The following is a 26,843-nucleotide window of genomic DNA, read 5'->3' on the forward strand; positions in this document are numbered from 1 at the left end:
GTCATCAGGTGTAGGGTGTAACCTCATTGACGTCATGTCCTACTAGTGATGTTCACATGTGCGACTTTCAGACAATAGCGAGATTTAAGAAACAGCACGTTTCGTTTTGCAGCTCGTTTCGTTTGGTGAATGAGTCACCCCGCGAAACGGAACGTGTAACGAGACGGCATAGGCCGCAGACAAGATTTAGATGTATTCACGTTTCGTTTCGGAATGAAAGGCCGGGCATGGCAGGATATGATCCGCTGACTGGGCATGGCATAATTTCAACTCCACGAGTCAATAAAGGATTGACATACTCGCATTGCACGCACAAGAGCTTCACATTTTTCAATTCATGCACCTGATCACATACGAAGCCAGAATAAAAATTCGATGCGATGACCTACTTCTGCTTCGCCATTTGCTTTCTCACCATGAAGTTGGATAAATGTACCAGGATCAGCACCCTTCAAAATATTTCAGTTCACAACAGTTGTCTACCTCCAATGAACACATTCTCAGCGCTGAAAGACTGTGAAAGGGTTGATGAATCTAGCAATGCATAAAATGGCCAACAAATAAAACTGTTAGTGTGCAAAAATACTCACAAAAGTTGACGAAATATTGTTCGTTTTTTGGGGGTGGAAAACGTGACTGCGTTTTGACGTTCCACGTTCCGTTTCAGTTGACCTTCACCTTTCCAGCGAGAGACCCCCGAAATAATGACGTTTACCACAACTTCAAAACGAAACGTCCCAACGTTTCGTTTCTTAAATCTCCGTAATGTTGAAACGATTGTTGTCAATGAGAAGGCAGACAATAGTTGGTGCTTTCTTTCTTTATTTGGTGTTTAACGTCGTTTTCAACCGTTCAAGGTTATATCGCGACGGATAGTTGGTGCAGCAAAATAATCGTGAAGTTAACCGTGTAAAAAGACAACGCGAATTTTGATCAATTGCCGGCAGACTTCTGGTCAAAAAAAATCTCCCTTTGAAAACTGTGCGACTTTGAACAAAGACCTCATATACAGGGCGTTTGCTTTGAACAGCTTTTTCTGGAGGCGTTAATTTGTTATGTTTTATTAATATTCTCTTTGTTGTTGTTGTGTTGTTACATGTATAAGCTTTAGGGGGGGGGGGGGGGTCGTGGCTTGGTGGTCGCAGTATCAAAAATGTGTAAAGGGAGACAACAGCACCAGTGGACTAGCCGTTGCTTCCTGCCATGCAGACACAATTAATTATCAATTTTTCTTATAAATATAATTATATCTAAGGGTTACATCAGAACATGCACTGGAGGCATTAATTAGTTAGCAAACTGCGCCTAGGAGACTGAACCTTGTTATAGTAGAAGGCCACAGAGCTAAATTTAGCGTTGCCAGCACGAGAAACTAGAGCTGCATCTGCCGCGCGCCGATGTTGGCCTTTAACGCGAAACAGACGGCTGAGCTTAGTGTCCCATCCTGCTTCGAAAAAAAATCGTTTAGAGAACAGTCAAAATCGGCAGCAAGACCAACAACAACAAACAAACAAAATAAGAAACAAACAATCTAGTCAGAGAAGCTGTGAGCTTGTCACCTGTTCCTGGCGCTCCCGTAATGTAGACCAGTGGCGGGTCTCTGTTCATTAGGTCGAGCTGTTGCAGGGTCAGAACCAGAAGTGCCAGCCTCCGCCCCAGTTCCGCCACCGCCTGTCCTGCAGTCCGCACCTCCACACGGACACCGTTGTAGCAGGGGACAGACACCGTGGTGGCCGGACCAACAAACCTGTAACAAAAACAAGATAATGATAAATGATAATTAATACTTAAACGTCGAATACCAACATTGTTTCAGCACTGCGACGTAACTGACATGGATGTCATTTCTCTCACCTGGCAACGATGTCCAGGTAAAGTTGGTCAGTAAGCCGAGCGTCCACAGTACAGGCCATCCTGTGTTGCCACCAGGTGCTCAGCTGTGATAACACGGCGGGTGTCACGTGCCAGTACGATGCAGGCTGGGACAGTTGGTCAGAGCAACAGCAAAGCTGAACGGCCTCTGCTGCATTGGCCGCACCCAGGCTCTGACACACCGCCTGCAGCAGAGACATACATGTACGCAATACTGTATCTTTGTGTGGGGCGCCAGTATCATTATTAATTTTGCTTGGTTGAAACTGACAAGACATCCATCAAGCAGTGTGACTATGTGCGCACGCTCGCGCGCGCGCGCGCGCGTGTGTGTGTGTGTGTGTGTGTGTGTGTGTGTGTGTGAGGCAGCAATTGTAAATGTACTGAGACCAGCACACACTCTCTCCCTGTGTCTCTATCTCTGTTTTTTTTCTCTTTATTCTCTCTGTGTGTCTCTCTAGTCTGTGTGTCTGCCTCTCTCCCTCTCCTCTTTCTCTCTCCCTCCCTACCTCCCTCCCTACCCCCTCCCCTTCTCGCTCCCCCTTTCTCTCTCTCTCTCTTTCTCTCTCTCTCCCCTCTCGCTCTCTCTTTCGCTTTCTCTCTCTCCCCCTCTCGCTCTCTCCCTCTCCCCCCCCTCTCGCCCCCTCTGAGTCTCTCTCAGGCGCCAGTTCCATTCTCGCTTGATGGGTAAATAGAATACTTTCATGTCTAATATTGTTGTTGTGTGTGTTTTGTCATTTTTGTGTAAGTTTTGATAATCATATCAAACAAGCAAATGATCATAATAATTCCTCTCCACAGAAAATATGATTTGTAATGCAAATACATGCCAATCCCTTTTCGATGTTCATATGCAATGCGTTGAATGTAACTGTGTTGCAATGTCAACACTATATTTCGTATGATCGAACTGTTTTTCCCCTCATGTAGTGTGTATACGAAAATATGATTTTAGTGTTTAATATTATGTGCATCTCTCTCTCTCTCTTTCTCTCTCTCTCTCTCTTTCTCTCTCTCTCTCTCTCACACTCTCTCTGTCTTTCTCTCTTTGTCTCTTTCTCTCACTCTCTCTCTCTCTCTCTCTCTCTCTCTCTCTCTCTCTCTCTCTCTCTCTCTCTCTCTCTCTCTTTCTCGTTACCTGTTCCAACTGTTCATCGTTGTCCAAGACTCGCTCTAACTGAGCACTGCTGACGTAAGGCAGGAAGAGAGTTTTCTTGACAGTCATGCCAGGTCCCATGTCACTCACAAGGTGCCTCACCACTCTCTCCGACTTGTCCAGCTGCTTGACCGCTTTCTCCACCTTCTCGGCAATGGCAGCATCATCTGTCTTGTTTGCGGCATTACTGTTTTTCCCCACAGACTTGAGCTCTCCGACCAGAATGCCGTGCTGGCGGTGGATCAACAGAAAGTCAAAATCCCCCTGACGATCTCGTGGTAAGTCTTTGGGTCGTGGGAGCTGTTTAGCGGCCGCGGCGTAGGCAGGCTCGTTGAGGTAGCTGCCGAACTGTAGCTGAGACAGGATGAACATGGCCTCGTCACGACTGTCGCCAAGCTCCTGTAGGTTTAGCATCACGTGGTTCTGGGCAAAGTCATCCCGTAGGTCGCTTTCCTGCATTCCTACTGGTGGGAGATGTGGCCCTGGCTCCTCGGCCCACATATGCTGCGGTACTGTCCATCCCTCAGGCTTGGTACTGAGAGCTGTGTGGAAAAACCGGGCACAAAGTTGCTGTAGCACATGCACAGACAGACCGGTACCGGGTACAACGTCCCTGACGTAGGGCACCCTGTTGAACTGTACCGGCGGCACACAATAGGTACGGGTAAGAGCGTCGGGGTAGAGTGACGTCACGATCTGCCGCCAGTCATCGGCGTCTGTCTGTTGTGTGTTTCTGGCCGCCATGGTCTCGGGTTCAAACCTTCAATCAATTTAACTTGCGCGCTTTGGGAAAGACGGAGAGCCACTCTCGTTGTGCCACTGGTTTTGATCAACAACTTGTCTTTCCCTTACACCCGGTTAGACAATCAGTCCAGGGTCACACATGTCCTGCCGGTGCTGCTGGTCGTTTCACACCTCTACTTTATACAGTGTGGAGACGAGCTGGGAGGTGACACGTCGTCACAACGACACTGACAGAGCCGTTATATAGTAACCGTGAATGCAGTGAATGCACGTCGCCACACGCACCTTGTCAGCCCCCCACCCTCCTTTGTACAGACCGACGTACCTGCAGGCAGGTTTTTGCACTTCTTCAATTTCACTATCTTCAACAGCCCTCGCTCCCACGTCTCACACCGTTCACAACACGGCACGTCCTTCAAAATGCAATCCAATTCCTTTCCCATGCACTTTGAAGCTTTTTTGTTTTTTCAAATTTAAACGGCTTCACATCACAACTCATTAAAATTATCGGGGAAAAAATGGCGCACACACTTACAGTGGGGGAAAAAATCCATGTCAGCGGCAAGTTCACCCAGTTCGAGCAGCGAGCGGCAAAGTGGCCTCCGACACTAAATCATGACACCAGGCGCAGTCAGTCAATACTAACAGCCCCACTCGGTCCAAAAAGTTACTTTGGCCAAAGAAAAGACAAAGAAGGAGACAGTTGCAACGTCATGGGGGACATAACTCCAGACCCGACCATGACCAGTCTGGTCACGCCAGCCAGCTGAGCCTGCGTGCGGCATGAGACGGAGAGACGTGGGAGAGCAAGAAGAGAGAGAGAAAAAACATATACCAATGCCACACGCAGACACACACAGTCACAGACACACGCATGCACGGAGGAGATGCCACATGCGCACACTCCCACACACACACACACACACACAGACACACAGACACACACACACTCACACACACACACACACACACAGTGACACACACACACAGTGACACACACACACACTCTCTGCACACACATGCACACACACACTATCTGTCTCTGCGTCAAAGATGCGAGTGGCAGTGAAACCTTACCTTGCTTACGTCGACTCATGGCTGCCAGGTCGATGGTGTCAGGTCCCAGTGAATCTACCACAACCCCGTTGTTCCATCTACTACCAGTTGACTAACACCGCAGCCTTGACAAACCTGTGAAAGCAATCAGTCACATGCATCATCATAATTCTACACACACACAAACACACACACACAGTCTTGCTGCAATGGTTCTTCAGTTCTTCATGCTCTCACACAAACTGGTCAATAACTAACTCCAGGCAGAACGTGAGAATCCATACTGGGAATGAACAGGGACAAAGATCTAAAGGCAGGGCTGGGGAGCTCAATGGTACCAAGATTCTGGCTTCACAGTTCAAGACTACAAGGATTGTGGTTCTCAGGCCAGAAGAAGAAAAACTGGAACAAAGTGTTATGTCTGGAACCATGTATGGAAAGGACAGTGAGGACAGGAGAGGGAGGAGGAGGAGGAGGAGGAGGAGGAGGAGGAGGAGGAGGAGAAGGAGGAGGAGGAGGAGGACTGAAAGACAGAGAGTGAGGGGAGGGGGGAGTGAAGAATGAGGAGCAGCAGTAGCAAACAGTGGCAGCTGATTCCAGTGCAGCCACAGCCATTAATTATTAATGAGCAGGAGCAGACCCAGACGGATCAATAGCCCAGGCTGCCGCACACATCTCAATGCTTTACCCACCACCACCATCATGCAATGCAGCGCAACGCAAAGCCATAGCTGTCCAAAGCCATAGCTGTCCAAAGCCATAGCGACCCAGAAGATCACATGAGCAAATTAATCTGTACCAAGGAGTAAATGTGTATCAGAACAGGCGCCTGTGATTACGTTGCTACTGTTTTCACCATCACACAGCTTGCATGCTGCTCTCCACTGGAGACACTGCCACAGAACTCTGCTCTGTCTGATGAAAAAGGGAGCGGGAATGGAGGAGGGTAAGACGGAGGTGGGAGAGGGAGGTAGAGCAAGAGGGGGGGGGGGGGTGGTTCGATCAATAACCTACAGTCTGACAGTGTCAATGCACTGACTCCCCAAGTTCACCCGTTGTCAGGCAGAAGAGAAGTGTTGCTACAGCATCGATGCACACACAGTGCCTTGTACAACGGCACAACATGACTGTGATTGTGAATCTAAAAATGCTGACGTTGCTTTTACAATCTGTGTAATGAAAACTCACACCTACAATGGAAAAAATCTATTTTTGAAATGACAAGAAATAAGCTGGTCTAACCCCTGCAATGTACACTAATGAATACCAAATATACAGTAAAATGAAACTGACTGCATAATCATCATCCAAGCTTTTATTCTTTTCAAAGACATCATTTAAATCATGATATCTATAAATATGTAGAAGAAAATATGTCACAAAGGATAGTAGTTAACACTTTTTACCAGTAACAATTACTCTTACTTACTCTCAGTCAATACAAAAACTGACCATACAATTAGTGAATGACATAATTTACAATTGTGCACACAACATTAAAACCTATAGAACACCTGCTAATGTGCTAGAGGGGGGGGGGGGGTGGAATTATGTTCAAATAAAATGTAGGTGTAAATAATTCACAGAGCTGCTGATCATACAGTGATTATACAGCAATATTCATAATATTATGAACTAGTATTAGTAACATGTGACATAAACCATACCTTGCACTAATACAACAAAATAAAAAAATCTCTTGACTCTTCTCCGTGAAAATCTCGAGTTTCATTATCTGCATAAGATTTCTAGGCTTACTGATTCTCTCCTACTAGGTAAATTCAGATGAGACTTATTCAAATATAAATTCCATACAATACATTCCCACACAGACTAAATCAAGTAATAAATCAGTATATTCAAAGACTGATTATGACTTGTGAAACTCAACTATTGAGCTAATCGTAGCTTAGATTTACAGATTTCCATTTCATTTAATTAGAACCTACTTTGTAGGCTAATTAACTTTTTTTTCTGAACAGGGTATTTCATTCTCAACTAATTGAAAAAGCACAATCAATCTAAATGTCACTTGAACTCCCTTTTTCGTTTTTCAATTTTGCTTCACTGCCGTTCAGTTCATTGTGTTGATTGCTGGTAATTGTATGTATTCTTGTCCATGTCTACATCATCATGTCAACAAGGAATTTACAATACATTACATTGTGGTTTTTGTTATGCATAAACTGTGTTTTTAAACACAGGAAAAGAAATTGTACACTAGTCAGTTACATCAGTTTTGATGCATTTGACATCTGTTGTTAATGGTTTTTGTTGTTTTCTTTTTTTACATTTAGTCAAGTTTTGACTAAATGTTTTAACATAGAGGGGGGAATCGAGACGAGGGTCGTGGAGTATGTGTGTGTGTCTGTCTGTGCGTGTGTGTGTGTAGAGCGATTCAGACCAAACTACTGGACCGATCTTTATGAAATTTGACATGAGAGTTCCTGGCATTGATAATTATGTTCGTATATGTGGAGGTCTAAAGGGTGTTTCACTGTATAGACATTGTTAAACTAGAGGAATACCCGGCTTCGCCGGTTTTTATCCACCAGTTTGTGCCCGGGGTCCACCTGAATATGCCCACCAAATTTGATGCAGAATATTTACGATATCACAAACAGAACTCTACAATCCACAGGTGTTGCTTTGCGAGCTATAAAGAGCTATAAATATCTCACAACTTATAAGGTGCACAACTCTGCAGAGTCTGCTGTGAAGGGCGGCGGTAGTCTCCCTGTCACACCCGCCCCCCGTTTGAATGAACCGAACCATGGATCCTCCAAGCTTAGGTCCCTCCCAGATTCGTGGAATGGGAACAGCACGAAAATGATTCAGTGACCATAATGCCATTCATGATCATATCATGTCGAGTCCCATTCATGTTGACGACGCCGAATGTAATCGAGTGCCGAAACACCATAATCACCTTTGGAGGCGAAGTCCACTCACACAGGAATGAGACATTTAGAGCTTATCTCTAAGCCCTTTATAGTCTGTTATGGCTTCTCAGAGGAAGGTCAGAACATACCGACACGTTTAAATTAATATTAAAAGTCCTACGGTTTTGAGCCATTAAGGACTTGAGTGTTTGTCCGCTGCCGACACAGGAAAGCAGCCAGACCACATCACAAACAGAACTCTAGAATCCACAGGTGTTTTCCACACACACACACAAAGACACACACACACACACACACACACACACACACACACACACACACACACACACACACACACACACACACACACACACAGAAGCCGTATATATATATCTATTTTATAAATATATAGAGATAGATGACATAGTGTATTTTTCGCGTGGCTAAAAATTTATTCGACCTTTGCACTTTTACAGTGAGGACAACTTACGGCTGCATGGAAAGCGTTCTGGACACTACGGTGACCTTCTAAAAATAGTAATGTCGGAACGGGAATATCTGAAGCTGCTTCTCGAAGCCATACGAAGGAAGGGAGGTAAACGCTGAAAATATGGAGAAGATAAGGAAGAGTTATGGTAGTTGATCCCCCAAAAAAACACCAAAATCGGTTTGCGCTGCGCGCTGAGAGCACGTATTGAAATATCTCATCGACCAGATTTTGTCCGGGGTGTATCTGAATATGGACACCAAATTTGAAGCAGATCCATCGAGAACTTTGGCCGTGCATGGCGAATACACACACACGCAGACACAAGTCGTATATATATATATAGATGTCAGTATATATGGAGGTCTAAAGGGGTGTTTCACTGTATAGACATTGTTGAATGTCAGCATGTGTGGAGGTCTAAAGGGTGTTTCACTGTATAGACATTGTTGAATGTCAGTATATGTGGAGGTCTAAAGGGTGTTTCACTGTATAGACATTGTTGAATGTCAGTATATGTGGTGGTCTTTAAAGGGTGTTTCACTGTATAGACATTGTTGAATGTCAGCATATGTGGAGGTCTGAAGGGTGTTTTACTGTATAGACATTGTTAAATGTCAGTATATGTGGAGGTCTAAAGGGTGTTTCACTGTATAGACATTGTTGAATGTCAGCATATGTGGAGGTCTTTAAAGGGTGTTTCACTGTATAGACATTGTTGAATGTCAGTATATGTGGAGGTCTAAAGGTGTTTCACTGTATAGACATTGTTGAATGTCAGTATATGTGGAGGTCGAAAGGGTGTTTTACTGTATAGACATTGTTGAATGTCAGTATATGTGGAGGTCTAAAGGGTGGTTCACTGTATAGACATTGTTGAATGTCAGTATATGTGGAGGTCTTTAAAGGGTGTTTCACTGTATAGACATTGTTGAATGTCAGTATATGTGGAGGTCTAAAGGGTGGTTCACTGTATAGACATTGTTGAATGTCAGTATATGTGGAGGTCTAAAGGTGTTTCACTGTATAGACATTGTTGAATGTCAGTATATGTGGAGGTCTAAAGGGTGTTTCACTGTATAGACATTGTTGAATGTCAGTCAATGTGGAGGTCTAAAGGGTGTTTCACTGTATAGACATTGTTGAATGTCAGTATATGTGGAGGTCTAAAGGGTGTTTCACTGTATAGACATTGTTGAATGTCAGTCAATGTGGAGGTCTAAAGGGTGTTTCACTGTATAGACATTGTTGAATGTCAGTATATGTGGAGGTCTGAAGGGTGTTTTACTGTATAGACATTGTTGAATGTCAGTATATGTGGAGGTCTAAAGGGTGTTTCACTGTATAGACATTGTTGAATGTCAGCATATGTGGAGGTCTTTAAAGGGTGTTTCACTGTATAGACATTGTTGAATGTCAGTATATGTGGAGGTCTAAAGGGTGTTTCACTGTATAGACATTGTTGAATGTCAGTATATGTGGAGGTCTAAAGGGTGTTTCACTGTATAGACATTGTTGAATGTCAGTATATGTGGAGGTCTAAAGGGTGTTTCACTGTATATACATTGTTGAATGTCAGTATATGTGGAGGTCTAAAGGGTGTTTCACTGTATAGACATTGTTGAATGTCAGTATATGTGGAGGTCTAAAGGGTGTTTCACTGTATATACATTGTTGAATGTCAGCATTTGCTGTGCAGCGTAGGGTTATTGACTCAGCTCTGGTTCAAGAGGGTACAAATCAAAGTTCCGGACAGTGTGTTATGTGGGCCGTGTGGTATTTATACAACATTGATGTCGCTCAGTGCTTCCTGTCTCAGCATTTAAATTTTATCATCGTGGATTTCTGATTTGCTTATAGTTTGTCTGTGAACCTGCAAAAATGTTCTGTCATTTGTTACATGTAGAAAATATAAGTCGTGTGTAACTTAATGTAGGATGCAGAAAAATAACTAAATAAATAGTGACCAGGGGTGAAACACACATTTCGTGTAAACGCTCATGTCAACCTCGATAGACCTGTCAAGATTTTACTGTGTGGGACTCAGAGCGGGAACTTATTTTCCTGAATTAAGTTTTCATGTTGATACTGGTGTCCATGAAATTAATGTATGTGTTCAACTGGAAGGTACTCTTATCCCATGTGACAGTGTGGACCGATCTGTAGGTCAAGGTCATGGTGGGTAACATTAACAGGAAGTATACTCTTATCCCATGTGACAGAGTGGACAGATCTGTAGGTCAAGGTCATGGTGGGTAACATTAACAGGAAGGATACTCTTATCCCATGTGACAGTGTTGACAGATCTGTAGGTCAAGGTCATGGTGGGTAACATTAACAGGAAGGTACTCTTATCCCACGTGACAGTGTGGACAGATCTGTAGGTCAAGGTCATGGTGGGTAACATTAACAGGAAGTATACTCTTATCCAATGTGACAGAGTGGACAGATCTGTAAGTCACGGTCATGGTGGGTAACATTAACAGGAAGGATGCTCTTATCCCATGTGACAGTGTGGACAGATCTGTAGGTCAAGGTCATGGTGGGTAACATTAACAGGAAGGATACTCTTATCCCATGTGACAGTATGGACAGATCTATAGGTCAAGGTCATGGTGGGTAACATTAACAGGAAGGATGCTCTTATCCCATGTGACAGTGTGGACAGATCTGTAGGTCAAGGTCATGGTGGGTAACATTAACAGGAAGTATACTCTTATCCCATGTGACAGTGTTGACAGATCTGTAGGTCAAGGTCATGGTGGGTAACATTAACAGGAAGGATACTCTTATCCCATGTGACAGAGTGGACAGATCTGTAGGTCAAGGTCATGGTGGGTAACATTAACAGGAAGGATGCTCTTATCCCATGTGACAGTGTGGACAGATCTGTAGGTCAAGGTCATGGTGGGTAACATTAACAGGAAGGATACTCTTATCCCATGTGACAGTGTTGACAGATCTGTAGGTCAAGGTCATGGTGGGTAACATTAACAGGAAGGATGCTCTTATCCCATGTGACAGTGTGGACAGATCTGTAGGTCAAGGTCATGGTGGGTAACATTAACAGGAAGGATGCTCTTATCCCATGTGACAGTGTGGACAGATCTGTAGGTCAAGGTCATGGTGGGTAACATTAACAGGAAGGATGCTCTTATCCCATGTGACAGTGTGGACAGATCTGTAGGTCAAGGTCATGGAGGGTAACATTAACAGGAAGGTACAGTGGAACCTCCCTCTTAAGACCGCCACAAACCTGAGACAGTCAATTGTCAAAAGGAGGGAGTGTTGAAATGACAGTCAATTGTCAAAAGGAGGGAGTCTTGACATGAAAGTCAATTGTCAAAAGGAGGGAGTGTTGAAATGAAAGTCAATTGTCAAAAAGAGGGAGTCTTGACATGAAAGTCAATTGTCAAAAGGAGGGAGTCTTGACATGAAAGTCAATTGTCAAAAGGAGGGAGTGTTGAAATGACAGTCAATTGTCAAAAGGAGGGAGTGTTGAAATGAAAGTCAATTGTCAAAAGAAGGGAGTGTTGTAATGACAGTCAATTGTCAAAAGGAGGGAGTGTTGAAATGAAAGTCAATTGTCAAAAGGAGGGAGTGTTGAAATGACAGTCAATTGTCAAAAGGAGGGAGTGTTGAAATGACAGTCAATTGTCAAAAGGAGGGAGTGTTGAAATGACAGTCAATTGTCAAAAGGAGGGAGTGTTGAAATGACAGTCAATTGTCAAAAGGAGGGAGTGTTGAAATGACAGTCAATTGTCAAAAGGAAGGAGTGTTGAAATGACAGTCAGTTGTCAAAAGGAAGGAGTGTTGAAATGACAGTCAGTTGTCAAAAGGAGGGAGTGTTGAAATGACAGTCAATTGTCAAAAGGAGGGAGTGTTGAAATGACAGTCAATTGTCAAAAGGAGGGAGTGTTGAAATGAAAGTCAATTGTCAAAAGGAGGGAGTGTTGAAATGAAAGTCAATTGTCAAAAGGAGGGAGTGTTGAAATGAAAGTCAATTGTCAAAAGGAGGGAGTGTTGAAATGACAGTCAATTGTCAAAAGGAGGGAGTCTTGAAATGACAGTCAACTGTCAAAAGGAGGGAGTGTTGAAATGAAAGTCAATTGTCAAAAGGAGGGAGTGTTGAAATGACAGTCAATTGTCAAAAGGGGGGAATCTGGAAATGACAGTCAATTGTCAAAAGGAGGGAGTGTTGAAATGACAGTCAATTGTCAAAAGGAAGGAGTGTTGAAATGACAGTCAATTGTCAAAAGGAGGGAGTCTTGAAATGAAAGTCAATTGTCAAAAGGAGGGAGTGGTGACATGACAGTCAATTGTCAAAAGGGGGGAGTGCTGAAATGACAGTCAATTGTCAAAGGGAGGGAGTGTTGAAATGACAGTCAATTGTCAAAAGGAGGGAGTGTTGAAATGACAGTCAATTGTCAAAAGGGGGGAGTGCTGAAATGACAGTCAATTGTCAAAGGGAGGGAGTGTTGACATGACAGTCAATTTACAGAGGTTATGAAGAGAAAGTGTGCAAAAGCAAGGTAGATCTTAGAATCGGGGAAGTCTTCACCTTCACCGTGCTTCATGGGCCGTGGACGACCCAGAGCCTCACAAAATCGTCTTTATCTCTAAAACAGTTTGGAGTTTTGAATTGAGACTTCATGCAATCTCTAATCACCATACGACCATCGCATTGCCCAACTTGTAAAAGATTATCTTTGTAAACAAACAAATAAACGATGACGTCATTTGAACTACACAGTCCGGATGATGTGGGTCGTGGACGACCAATATGGAATTATGTAAGGAATTTTACGTTGTTTATCTTTATTCGGATGGTGTGGGTCGTGTACGACCCATACTCTGCAAAGAGGCGGCAAAACGTCTATCCCTATTCGGATGGCATGGGTCGTGTACGACCCATACGTTGTACGTTGAATCCTTCTTTGGAAAGTATGGGTCGCACACGACCTACATCATCCGGACTGTGTAGTCCAACGCGTGATCCGGTGAAGGTTAAATGTGGTTGTCTTAGAGGGAGGGGGGGGGGGGGGGTCCTACTGTACTTTCAAACTTGACAAGGTCACTCTCTTCAGGTTGTGTGCAGTTATGCATGTGCATGTATGTTTGTACATGAATTGATAAAGTTCAAGGTCACATTTTCTTGGGTCATACTGTTGTGCCAACAAGATGTTGGCAGTCAGGTATCAGAAGCTGTGTGTTTTTGATTGGGTTTATGATTTGTTTTGAGTCACAATCTGCGTCCTTTATGTTCCTCGGAATTTCAAGGTGCATGCATTGTTTTAATCAATGTCATACACGTTGCTGTTTTTGTTTGTTTGTTTGCTTGCTTAACGCCCAGCCTACCACGAAGGGCCATATCAGGGCGGCACGTTGCTGTGCATATAATATTTTATACTAGATGATTACCCGCTTCGCCGGGTACCGGCTTCGCCGGGAAGAAGTAGAGCCGAATACCAGGCTGCGCCTGGGACCCGGCTTTGCCGGGTGTACGCCGGCGGAAGCCGGCGCACGAATGAAAGGAGATAAACGCGCAAAACACTGGAGACCTTCTAAAAATAGTAACGTGCAGTGACCTTCTAAAAATAGTAACGTAGTAACGGGAATATGGATTGACGCCACACGGAGGAAGGGAGATAATCGCGGCTGAAAACACTGGAGAAGATAAGAAAGAGTTACTGGTAGTGGATCCCGACAAACAAAAACAAAATCGGTTCAGCGCGCACAGCGCTGCGCGCTGAGAGCACGTGTTGAAATATCTCATCGATGAGGTTGTGTCCCGGGTGTTGCTGAATACGGTGTCCTAATTTGAAAAAGATCCAGCGAGAACTTTGGCCGTGCATCGCGAACAGACAGACAGACAGACACTTGTCGTATATATATATATAGATTTCGATTCCTTGTTGTATGCCTGTGTTTTGCATATCGATGTGATAAGTTGGTTGTTGAGATGTGGAGTGCATCTGTAAACATGACTGTGCCAGCAATGCGAGTCTGACAGTATCTCTTGTCTGACAGTGTCTCTTGTCTGGCAGTATCTCTTGTCTGACAGTATCTCTTGTCTGACAGTATCTCTTGTCTGGCAGTATCTCTTGTCTGACAGTATCTCTTGTCTGACAGTATCTCTTGTCTGGCAGTATCTCTTGTCTGACAGTATCTCTTGTCTGACAGTATCTCTTGTCTGACAGTATCTCTTGTCTGACAGTATCTCTTGTCTGACAGTATCTCTTGTCTGACAGTATCTCTTGTCTGACAGTATCTCTTGTCTGACAGTATCTCTTGTGAAACTGTGAAACGAATCTTTTCTGACCGCATACATGATACATTTCTTCACTTTCTTGTAAAAACAGGATAAACCTTTTTGTGCGTGTTTTTTTCATTTTTTAAAACAAAATTGTGAAATTTTTTGAAGCTCCTCAAGTAATGATATCCCATGAAAGTTATGTCCATCAGCACATTGACAGTCTTAGTGTGGTATGTGTTCTGGAACTATTTATCTGTGTTAGTTTGTTCATTACATTTTAACTATTTGTAAACTTTCTCTCTGTAACTGCTTTTGCTCTCTGAGGGCTATAGTTCCATAGTGTAGCAAATATCCATGTGGTGTGTGTCTGTGTGTGTGTTTGTGTGTGATGTATGTTTGTGTATGTGTATAGGTGTGTGTGTGTGTGTGTGTGTGTGTGTGTGTGTGTGTGAACAGGGCGGGTAACTTTATCACACAGTACCGCGGACCTGTGGAGATGAAGGTCAGTGTGTGTGTGTGGACAGGGCGGATAACTTTGTCACACAGTACCGCGGGGATGTGGAGATGAAGGTCAGTGTGTATGTGTGTGTGTGTGTGTGTGTGTGTGTGTGTGTGTGTGGACAGGGCGGGTAACTTTGTCACACAGTACCGCGGGGCTGTGGAGATGAAGGTCAGTGTGTGTGTGTGGACAGGGCGGGTAACTTTGTCACACAGTACCGCGGGGCTGTGGAGATGAAGGTTAGTGTGTGTGTGTGTGTGTGTGGACAGGGCGAGTAACTTTGTCACACGGTACCGCGGGGCTGTGGAGATGAAGGTCAGTGTGTGTGTGTGTGTGGACAGGGCGGGTAACTTTATTACACAGTACCGCGGGGCTGTGGAGATGAAGGTCAGTGTGTATGTGTGTGAACAGGGCGGGTAACTTTGTCACACAGTACTGCGGGGCTGTGGAGATGAAGGTCAGTGTGTGTGTGTGTGGACAGGGCGGGTAACTTTGTCACACAGTACCGCGGGGCTGTGGAGATGAAGGTCAGTGTGTGTGTGTGTGTGTGTAGACAGGGCGGGTAACTTTGTCACACAGTACCGCGGGGCTGTGGAGATGAAGGTCAGTGTGTGTGTGTGTGAACAGGGCGGGTAACTTTGTCACACAGTACCGCGGGGCTATGGAGATGAAGGTCAGTGTGTGTGTGTGTGGACAGGGCGGGTAACTTTGTCACACAGTACCGCGGGGCTGTGGAGATGAAGGTCAGTGTGTGTGTGTGTGTGTGTGTGTGTGTGTGTGTGTGTGTGTGTGTGTGTGTGTGTGTGTGTGTGTGGACAGGGCGGGTAACTTAGTCACACAGTACCACGGGGCTGTGGAGATGAAGGTCAGTGTGTGTGTGTGTGTGTGTGTGTGTGTGTGTGTGTGTGTGTGGACAGGGCGGGTAACTTAGTCACACAGTACCACGGGGCTGTGGAGATGAAGGTCAGTGTGTGTGTGTGTGTGTGTGTGTGGACAGGGCGGGTAACTTTGTCACACAGTACCGCGGGGCTGTGGAGATGAAGGTCAGTGTGTGTGTGTGTGTGAACAGGGCGGGTAACTTTGTCACACAGTACCGCGGGGCTGTGGAGATGAAGGTCAGTGTGTGTGTGTGTGTGAACAGGGCGGGTAACTTTATCACACAGTACCGCGGGGCTGTGGAGATGAAGGTCAGTGTGTGTGTGTGAACAGGGCGGGTAACTTTATCACACAGTACCGCGGGGCTGTGGAGATGAAGGTCAGTGTGTGTGTGTGGACAGGGCGGGTAACTTTGTCACACAGTACCGCGGGGCTGTGGAGATGAAGGTCAGTGTGTGTGTGTGTGTGTGTGTGTGTGTGTGTGTGTGTGTGTGTGTGTGTGTGTGTGTGGACAGGGCGGGTAACTTTGTCACACAGTACCCCGGGGCTGTGGAGATGAAGGTCAGTGTGTGTGTGTGTGTGTGTGTGTGTGTGTGTGTGTGTGCGTGTGTGTGTGTGTGTGTGGACAGGGCGGTTAACTTTATCACACAGTACCGCGGCCCTGTGGAGATAAAGATCAGTGTGTATATGTGTGGACAGGGCGGGTAACTTTGTCACACAGTACCGCGGGGCTGTGGAGATTAAGGTCAGTGTGTGTGTGTGTGTGTGTGTGTGTGTGTGTGTGTGTGTGGACAGGGCGGGTAACTTTGTCACACAGTACCACGGGGCTGTGGAGATGAAGGTCAGTGTGTATGTGTGTGTGTGTGTGTGTGTGTGTGTGTGTGTGTGTATGTGTGTGTGTGTGTGTGGACAGGGCGGGTAACTTTGTCACACAGTACCACGGGGCTGTGGAGATGAAGGTCAGTGTGTATGTGTGTGTGTGTGTGTGTGTGTGTGTGTGTGTGTGTGTGTGTGTGTGTGAACAGGGCGGGTAACTTTGTCACACAGTACCGCGGGGCTGTGGAGATAAAGATCAGTGTGTGTGTGTGTGGACAGGGCGGGTAACTTTGTCACACAGTACCGCGGGGCTGTGGAGATGAAGGTCAGTGTGTGTGTGTGTGAACAGGGCGGGTAACTTTGTCACACAGTACCGCGGGGCTGTGGAGATGAAGGTCAGTGTGTGTGTGTGGACAGGGCAGGTAACTTTGTCACACAGTACTGCGGGCCTGTGGAGATGAAGGTCAGTGTGTGTGTGTGAACAGGGCGGGTAACTTTATCACACAGTACCGCGGCCCTGTGGAGATGAAGGTCAGTGTGTGTGTGTGTGTGTGTGTGTGTGAACAGGGCGGGTAACTTTGTCACACAGTACCACGGGGCTGTGGAGATGAAGGTCAGTGTGTGTGTGTGTGTGTGTGTGGACAGGGCAGGTAACTTTGTCACACAGTACTGCGGGCCTGTGGAGATGAAGGTCAGTGTGTGTGTGTGAACAGGGCGGGTAACTTTATCACACAGTACCGCGGGGCTTTGGAGATGAAGGTCAGTGTGTGTGTGTGTGAACAGGGCGGGTAACTTTATCACACAGTACTGCGGGCCTGTGGAGATGAAGGTCAGTGTGTGTGTGTGGACAGGGCGGGTAACTTTGTCACACAGTACCGCGGGCCTGTGGAGATGAAGGTCAGTGTGTTGTGTGTGTGAACAGGGCGGGTAACTTTGTCACACAGTACCGCGGGCCTGTGGAGATGAAGGTCAGTGTGTGTGTGTGAACAGGGCGGGTAACTTTATCACACAGTACTGCGGGCATGTGGAGATGAAGGTCAGTGTGTTGTGTGTGTGAACAGGGCGGGTAACTTTGTCACACAGTACCGCGGGCCTGTGGAGATGAAGGTAAGTGTGTGTGTGTGTGAACAGGGCGGGTAACTTTATCACACAGTACTGCGGGCCTGTGGAGATGAAGGACAGTGTGTGTGTGTGAACAGGGCGGGTAACTTTATCACACAGTACTGCGGGCCTGTGGAGATGAAGGTCAGTGTGTGTGTGTGAACAGGGCGGGTAACTTTGTCACACAGTACCGCGGGGCTGTTGAGATGAAGGTCAGTGTGTGTGTGTGAACAGGGCGGGTAACTTTATCACACAGTACTGCGGGCCTGTGGAGATGAAGGTCAGTGTGTGTGTGTGAACAGGGCGGGTAACTTTATCACACAGTACTGCGGGCCTGTGGAGATGAAGGTCAGTGTGTGTGTGTGTGTGAACAGGGCGGGTAACTTTGTCACACAGTACCGCGGCGCTGTGGAGATGAAGGTCAGTGTGTGTGTGTGGACAGGGCGGGTAACTTTGTCACACAGTACCGCGGGGCTGTGGAGATGAAGGTCAGTGTGTGTGTGTGAACAGGGCGGGTAACTTTGTCACACAGTACCGCGGGGCTGTGGAGATGAAGGTCAGTGTGTGTGTGTGGACAGGGCGGGTAACTTTGTCACACAGTACCGCGGGGCTGTGGAGATGAAGGTCAGTGTGTGTGTGTGGACAGGGCGGGTAACTTTGTCACACAGTACTGCGGGGCTGTGGAGAGGAAGGTCAGTGTGTGTGTGTGTGTGTGTGTGTGTGTGTGTGTGTGTGTGCGTGTGTGTGTGGACAAGGAGGGTAACTTTGTCACACAGTACCGCGGGCTGTGGAGATGAAGGTCAGTGTGTATGTGTGTGAACAGGGCGGGTAACTTTATCACACAGTACCGCGGGGCTGTGGAGATGAAGGTCAGTGTGTGTGTGTGAACAGGGCGGGTAACTTTATCACACAGTACTGCGGGCCTGTGGAGATGAAGGTCAGTGTGTATGTGTGGACAGGGGCGGGTAACTTTGTCACACAGTACCGCGGGCCTGTGGAGATGAAGGTCAGTGTGTGTGTGTGAACAGGGCGGGTAACTTTATCACACAGTACTGCGGGCCTGTGGAGATGAAGGTCAGTGTGTTGTGTGTGTGAACAGGGCGGGTAACTTTGTCACACAGTACCGCGGGCCTGTGGAGATGAAGGTCAGTGTGTTGTGTGTGTGAACAGGGCGGGTAACTTTATCACACAGTACTGCGGGCCTGTGGAGATGAAGGTCAGTGTGTTGTGTGTGTGAACAGGGCGGGTAACTTTATCACACAGTACTGCGGGCCTGTGGAGATGAAGGTCAGTGTGTGTGTGTGAACAGGGCGGGTAACTTTATCACACAGTACTGCGGGCCTGTGGAGATGAAGGTCAGTGTGTGTGTGTGAACAGGGCGGGTAACTTTATCCCACAGTACTGCGGGCCTGTGGAGATGAAGGTCAGTGTGTGTGTGTGAACAGGGCGTGTAACTTTGTCACACAGTACCGCGGGGCTGTGGAGATGAAGGTCAGTGTGTGTGTGTGTGAACAGGGCGGGTAACTTTGTCACACAGTACCGCGGGGCTGTGGAGATGAAGGTCAGTGTGTGTGTGTGAACAGGGCGGGTAACTTTGTCACACAGTACCGCGGAGCTGTGGAGATGAAGGTCAGTGTGTGTGTGTGAACAGGGCGTGTAACTTTGTCACACAGTACCGCGGGGCTGTGGAGATGGAGGTCAGTGTGTGTGTGTGGACAGGGCAGGTAACTTTATCACACAGTACCGCGGGGCTGTGGAGATGAAGGTCAGTGTGTGTGTGTGTGAACAGGGCGGGTAACTTTGTCACACAGTACCGCGGGGCTGTGGAGATGAAGGTCAGTGTGTGTGTGTGGACAGGGCGGGTAACTTTGTCACACAGTACCGCGGGGCTGTGGAGATGAAGGTCAGTGTGTGTGTGTGTGAACAGGGCGGGTAACTTTGTCACACAGTACCGCGGGGCTGTGGAGATGAAGGTCAGTGTGTGTGTGTGGACAGGGCGGGTAACTTTGTCACACAGTACCGCGGGGCTGTGGAGATGAAGGTCAGTGTGTGTGTGTGAACAGGGCGGGTAACTTTATCACACAGTACCGCGGGGCTGTGGAGATGAAGGTCAGTGTGTGTGTGTGTGGACAGGGCGAGTAATTTTATCACACAGTACTGCGGGGCTGTGGAGATAAAGGTCAGTGTGTGTGTGTGGACAGGGCAGGTAACATTGTCACACAGTACCGCGGGCCTGTGGAGATGAAGGTCAGTGTGTGTGTGTGAACAGGGCGGGTAACTTTATCACACAGTACTGCGGGCCTGTGGAGATGAAGGTCAGCGTGTGTGTGTGAGGACAGGGCGGGTAACTTTGTCACACAGTACCGCGGGGCTGTGGAGATTAAGGTCAGTGTGTGTGTGTGTGAACAGGGCGGGTAACTTTGTCACACAGTACCGCGGGCCTGTGGAGATGAAGGTCAGTGTGTGTGTGTCTGAACAGGGCGGGTAACTTTGTCACACAGTACCGCGGGGCTGTGGAGATGAAGGTCAGTGTGTGTGTGTGAACAGGGCGGGTAACTTTGTCACACAGTACCGCGGGGCTGTGGAGATGAAGGTCAGTGTGTGTGTGTGAACAGGGCGTGTAACTTTGTCACACAGTACCGCGGGGCTGTGGAGATGAAGGTCAGTGTGTGTGTGTGGACAGGGCGGGTAACTTTGTCACACAGTACCGCGGGGCTGTGGAGATGAAGGTCAGTGTGTGTGTGTGTGAACAGGGCGGGTAACTTTGTCACACAGTACCGCGGGGCTGTGGAGATGAAGGTCAGTGTGTGTGTGTGAACAGGGCGGGTAACTTTGTCACACAGTACCGCGGGGCTGTGGAGATGAAGGTCAGTGTGTGTGTGTGTGGACAGGGCGGGTAACTTTATCACACAAAGGGTGACAATTGTATTTTACAATAAAAACCTGATGTGCAAGTGAAATGTCCTAATTCTTGTTAGTTTTGCGTGAACAAGTGAATGAATACATGCTGTGCGCAATTTGAAGCTTTGGATTTGGGAAGTTTTTTTAAAAATTATTAACAGCCGCTTTCTTGCTTCGCGCACTCGAAAATTCAAGCTTTCGTGTTTTGTTTTTTTATGCGAACTACTATAATTATAATTCTACTGTAAAAGTCACACACATGGTAATCACTATTAAGTGTCCACCATGCGTGTTCACAACTGGTTGCAACAAGTGTCTTCCAAAGTGGACCACTTCAGCTTACAGTGTTGGATTTGTACAAACTGCCACCATCAAGCATCATCCCTGAGTAAAACATACCACAAAGATCGACACAAACTGCCGCCATCAAGCATCATCCCTGAGTAAAACATACCACGAAGATCGACACAAACTGCCGCCATCAAGCATCATCCCTGAGTAAAACATACCACAAAGATCGACACAAACTGCCGCCATCAAGCATCATCCCTGAGTAAAACATACCACAAAGATCGACACAAACTGCCGCCATCAAGCATCATCCCTGAGTAAAACATACCACAAAGATCGACACAAACTGCCGCCATCAAGCATCATCCCTGAGTAAAACATACCACGAAGATCGACACAAACTGCCACCATCAAGCATCATCCCTGAGTAAAACATACCACAAAGATCGACACAAACTGCCGCCATCAAGCATCATCCCTGAGTAAAACATACCACAAAGATCGACACAAACTGCCGCCATCAAGCATCATCCCTGAGTAAAACATACCACAAAGATCGACACAAACTGCCACCATCAAGCATCATCCCTGAGTAAAACATACCACGAAGATCGACACAAACATCAAGAAAGGTTACTTATTGGGGACGGGCGCAGTGGCGTGGTGGTAAGACGTCGGCCTCCTGATTGGGAGTTCGAATCCCGGTCGCTGCCGCCTGGTGGGTTAAGAGTGCGCCTTGTTATGTTTTGTGTGTTTTGTTTAAGATGTGTTGGTTTGATTTGTTTTGAGGTTGTCTTTTTTTTACACGTTAGATTAAATTGCAGTTATCTCCCTTCTGGATGGAGGGAAATTCAAGATGGTGACTTACTGTATACTGTCTTTGCTTGAACAGGTTTTCTAACTTCATTTTGTAGAATTTTTCAGTTAATGCACCGTTTGTGTATTTTATTTTTGTGAAAGCGGAGACTTCGAAATTTGAGGGAGGTCACCAAACTTTGTGGACAACAGTGATCATAAAACACTGAGTGTGTCATGTTTGAGTTGTTTTCAAATAAAAATGTGTAACGCACACACACACACACACACACACACACACACACACACACACACACAAACACACGTACACACAAACGTACACACTAACACACACGTGCACACATGCACACACACGGCACACACACATACACTCACACACACACACACACAGAGTAATTAAGACAAATAGAAGAGCAAACATATTTTTATTAAAAAACAATTGTGTGTGTTTTTGTTTGTGCTTTTTGAGTAATGCCATGATTTGCTACTTTTCAAACAGGCAGTAAACAGTGTAAACGACATATTTAGACTAACAAGGTTCATAAGCGGTACCTGTCATTTATGTTGTAACAGTTGACCAGTGATAAAGGTGAAACAAATTTCATGTGAAACATCAAAGAAAGCCGTGCATCTCACAGGTGCATCAAGATCTGAATGACGTAAAACACAAGCACGATGACGTCAATTCTTATTTTGCGTCATAGAACGTGACGAAATCTTGCAAGGTCAATCTCTAATTGTTACACTGCCTAACAATCGGCGATACCAACCAGGATTAACCTGATGTGTTTTGGGCAAAACTAATGTTGTTGTTGTTGTTGTTGTTGTTGTTGTTATTGGTGGTGGTGGTCGTGGTAGTGTTGTTGTGGTGGCGGTTGTTGTTGTCGTGGTAGTGGTGGTGGTTGTTGTTGTTGTTGCTGCTGTGGTAGTGGTGGAGGTGGTGGTGACGACAGTGGTGAAGCTCACGGTAGAGGTGGTGACGATGGTGTTGATGCGGGGCATGTCACGACAAGACACACTTCCTGCCTCCCCTCCTCTTGGCGGTTGTGGTGGTCGTCGTTGCTGGTGGTGTCGGTGGTCGTGGTGGTGATGGCGGTGGTAGTGGTTGTTGTATTAGGTTGTGGCGTGGGGTGGTTGTGGTGGCGGGGGTAGTGGTTGTTGTAAGGGATGGCGGGGTGGTGGTGACAGGAGGCGTGCGGACCGTGATGAGCTGTGTGGTGCAGCGTGATACTGCATCAAGCCTGTCAACAAGATCAGTCACCTCATCAGTCCACCCTGCATCATCATCATCCTGATTTCTGCCCTGTAACACGGCCACCACGCGCCGCTCCAGGCCTGGCACCCAGCTATACCACGCTACTGTCACTGTGTCCGTTGCCGCCACCGCCACGTCCTGCACAGCTCGCTCCCACCTCGCCCTGTTGTGTAGCCAGTCTTGTACCCCCAACACACTCACCGGTACACCTGCATCCTTCAGTCCCTGCACCACGCCGCTAGCTGGTGACGTCACCCGCCCTGCCTCGTCCGTGACGTCATCATGTAAATCGCCGCTTCTGGTCAGGACGAACACGTCGCGGTAGCTCAGCCGGGAGGGACTATTGGCGACGCTCCTCCCTGCAGGGAAAAGACCGTTGGAACAGTTAAATATTCATGTATGTAAGCAAACATTCGTTACATCTTTAGACACACCCTATCCGTGTATTTATTTGTTTTCTCAAACACACACACACCACCCACCCCCAACCCCCCTCCCACACACACACGCAAGCCTGCATACACACCTGAGTTATAAAATCTTCACAAAGTCTGTACATTTTCGACACAGACAGCAAAACTTCGACGTCATGACGTAATTTTGCCTTTTACGTCAATACAAATGACGTCATTGTTTTCTCCCCGCAGACTGACCAGACTTTAGATTTGATTGAACATTTTGTTCTTTTCTGGCCGTATAAAATTTCATCTCACACGGCATCACTGCAGAGCGCCTAGAACTGTACCCACGGAATATGCGCGATATAAGACTCATTGATTGATTGATTGATTGATTTTCGAGAGAGCCAAGACTTTCCAATAAATTATATTCTCGAGGGAGGGGGGGGGGGGGGGGGCACTATTAGGAAGCGGGATCCAAGCTTTAATTTAATCTCCACTCAAACCAGCCACAATCATCACCATCATCACCACCACCACCACCACCACCTCCAATAGCATCATCATCATCATCATCATCATCATCATCAGCTACACAACTTACCCACACCCAGACGGCGCAGCTCGACAGCGATATCCTGACCACACTGGGCGCAGTCCACCGGCCACCGACCTGTGTGAGCGTTGCCATGGTGACTCAGCCGTATCACGCTCAGCCCGTCCCCAGGGGCAGGCACGCCGCTGTCGCTGTAGTCGTGGACAGGAGAATCTTGCATTCCTGGCTGTATTTCACGAAGGACGGCGGGCGCCGAGCGGAGGGGGACAGTGAACACCTGTGTCTGCAGTGCTGGGGGTATCTCGGTGTTCCAAACACCGGCACACCACAGGTACAGGTGTGGTACTTGCTGCGCTAGGCGTGTTACAAGGCGTGTGTGACGGGGACCATACTTATTCCTGTGACACAGAATGGAGACATGTTGTTAGAGATGTGTGTCACACTCACATGAGATATAGTAAGCTGATAATAGGAATGCGTTATCCGCAACTTTATAAAAGATGTCACTTGATATTTTACCAATGATGACTTCATTAGGATTTTACGCACATTGTGGTTATAACAACATGCAATTTCACGCATACAGTAACACGGTGGTGCGAGTTACATGAATCAGACACTGAGTTACAACTGTTCACTGCTGACGTTAAAACTCTTATCTCTCTCTCTGTCTCTGTCTCTGTCTCTCTCTGTCTCTGTCTCTCTCTGTCTCTCTGTCTCTCTCTCTCACACAAACAAACAAACACACACACACTGACACACACACACACACACACACACACACACATACACACACACACACAAACACATACACACACTCACACACGTATGAAAACAAACCTGCTGTCAAAGGACACCTCGTCGATCAAGACGTGCAGCTGGCCGTTTTTCACACACGCCACGAGGTCGGTGACTGCCTGATCAACATCTCCCTCCCTGTTGAAGATATCGTACAGGTGGTACGACACGCTGCCTGGTGTCAGGGAAGGCGTCGGGCCCGCGCTCAGCGACATCTGCAGCTGTTGTTTGATGGATGTGCTGACGGCCCGGGTGGTGTCCAGTGTTGAGATGACGTGCACATCGTGCCCCTGTCGCAGCCACCTCACCCCCTGCAGCACTAGCACCACCGTCTTACCTGTTGGAACACAAACAATATTAAGGTTAATATATTGCAGGACAATGTGACAACAAGGCAGTGTTTGACGTAGAGACGACTTGCACATCGTTAGGGAAGACGTAGGCCCACGATCAGCCACCTCAACCCCTGCCTTACCAAACTGTCTTACCTGTTCACAAACAAAACAGATATATCCATACAAATATACTACAAAACAGTGTGGAAGCAAGTTTTTCTACATCAAGTCCGTTTCACCTGTTACACGCGAAACACAGCATCAGGAAAATAGAAATAAGCACACACACAAAATAAAACTGCCAAGAACATTCCTATTCTAGAAAATTATTTGACATGGAGACTAAATGAACATGTCAGACTGTTCTCCGTGTCAGCCTGATGCCTTTCCTTCAGTTGTCACATTTTCCACGGAATCAGACAACACAAACAGCGAGCACAGTACAAACCGTCCTCCAACAAAACTGGATCGAACCTTCTGCTACGATGACGATAAAGTAAAACTGGACACAAACAACGTCATAAACACTGCGTCAATCCTTCAACTAAGACGTCATTTGAGCAAACTACCTGGGATCAGTGCACTGTCAGGAAATCAGAAACATTGTTCTGTCAGTATCGTTTGCCGCAACAACATCGACGACGATAATTATTGTTGTTGTTCAGGATGATGATGGTGATGGTGATGATGATGATGATGATGATGATGATGATGATGATGATGATGATGATGCTGATGATGATGATTAATGAACATTGCCAACATGTTTTATTTGTATTTGTATGGCAGAAGCAGCAGTGTAAGTAATTGCTGGGTGGTTGTGGTGGTGGTGGTGGGTTGTTTCTCTTCATAGCAGCAGTATTAACACAGCACCTTCACACACATGTCATCAGGTGCAGGGTGTAACCTCATTCACGTCATGTCCTACACGTGCTGTTCACATGTGCGACTTTCAGACAATTTTGAAACGATTGTTGTCAATAAAGAAGGCAGACAATAGTTGGTGCTTTCTTTCTTTATTTGGTGTTTAACGTCGTTTTCAACCGTTCAAGGTTATATCGCGACGGATAGTTGGTGCAGCAAAATAATCGTGAAGTTATAACCATGTAATAAGACAACGCGAATTTTGATCAATTGCCGGCAGACTTCTGGTCAAAACAAATCTCCCTTTGAAAACTGTGCGACTTTGAACAAAGACCCCAAATACAGGGCGTTTGATTTGAACAGCTTTTTCTGGAGGCGTTAATTTTTTATTTTCTATTATTCTCTTTTTTGGGAGGTTTGTTGTTGTGTTGTTACATGTATAAGCTTTAGGGGGGGGGGGGGGTCGTGGCTTGGTGGTCGCAGTATCAAAAATATGTAAAGGGAGATAACAGCACCAGTGGACTAGCCGTTGCTTCCTGCCATGCAGACACAATCATCAATTTTTCTTATCAATATATATCTAAGGGTTACATCAGAACATGCACTGGAGGCATTCATTAGTTAGCAAAGTGCGCCTAGGAGACTGAACCTTGTTATAGTAGAAGGCCACAGAGCTAAATTTAGCGTTACCAGCACGAAAAACTAGATCTGCATCTGTCGCGCGCCGATGTTGGCCTTTAACGCGAAACAGACGGCTGAGAGTGTCCCATCTTGCTTCGACAAAAAATCGTTTAGAGAACAGTCAAAATCGGCAGCAAGACCAACAACAACAAACAAACAAAATAAGAAACAAACAATCTAGTCAGAGAAGCTGTGAGCTTGTC

The 26,843-nt window shown here is 46.5% G+C and overlaps 2 protein-coding genes across 3 annotated transcripts in view; both read right to left on the reverse strand.

The window, feature by feature from the left end:
* LOC138970484 (uncharacterized) overlaps positions 1 to 26,843 on the reverse strand; it is a 231,998-nt gene that overhangs the window by 63,731 nt on the left and 141,424 nt on the right. Inside the window, exons 2-4 of the mRNA XM_070342940.1 lie at positions 3,011 to 4,097; positions 1,855 to 2,057; positions 1,560 to 1,747 (exon numbers count right to left, since the gene is read on the reverse strand). Of these exons, the coding sequence (XP_070199041.1) occupies positions 1,560 to 1,747; positions 1,855 to 2,057; positions 3,011 to 3,772 (1,153 nt within the window). The 5' untranslated portion in view covers positions 3,773 to 4,097. The remainder of the gene's footprint in view (positions 1 to 1,559; positions 1,748 to 1,854; positions 2,058 to 3,010; positions 4,098 to 26,843) is intronic.
* The window catches only part of LOC138970488 (uncharacterized), a 91,517-nt gene continuing 86,835 nt past the window's right edge, over positions 22,162 to 26,843 (reverse strand). For both annotated transcript variants that reach the window (XM_070342945.1, XM_070342946.1), the window contains exons 3-5: positions 24,803 to 25,097; positions 24,011 to 24,360; positions 22,162 to 23,367 (exon numbers count right to left, since the gene is read on the reverse strand). In XM_070342945.1, coding sequence (XP_070199046.1) covers positions 22,757 to 23,367; positions 24,011 to 24,360; positions 24,803 to 25,097 — 1,256 coding nt within the window. In that variant the 3' untranslated portion in view covers positions 22,162 to 22,756. The remainder of the gene's footprint in view (positions 23,368 to 24,010; positions 24,361 to 24,802; positions 25,098 to 26,843) is intronic.

The sequence above is a fragment of the Littorina saxatilis genome, linkage group LG7 (genome assembly GCF_037325665.1).
Source record: "Littorina saxatilis isolate snail1 linkage group LG7, US_GU_Lsax_2.0, whole genome shotgun sequence".
Lineage (NCBI taxonomy): Eukaryota > Metazoa > Mollusca > Gastropoda > Littorinimorpha > Littorinidae > Littorina > Littorina saxatilis.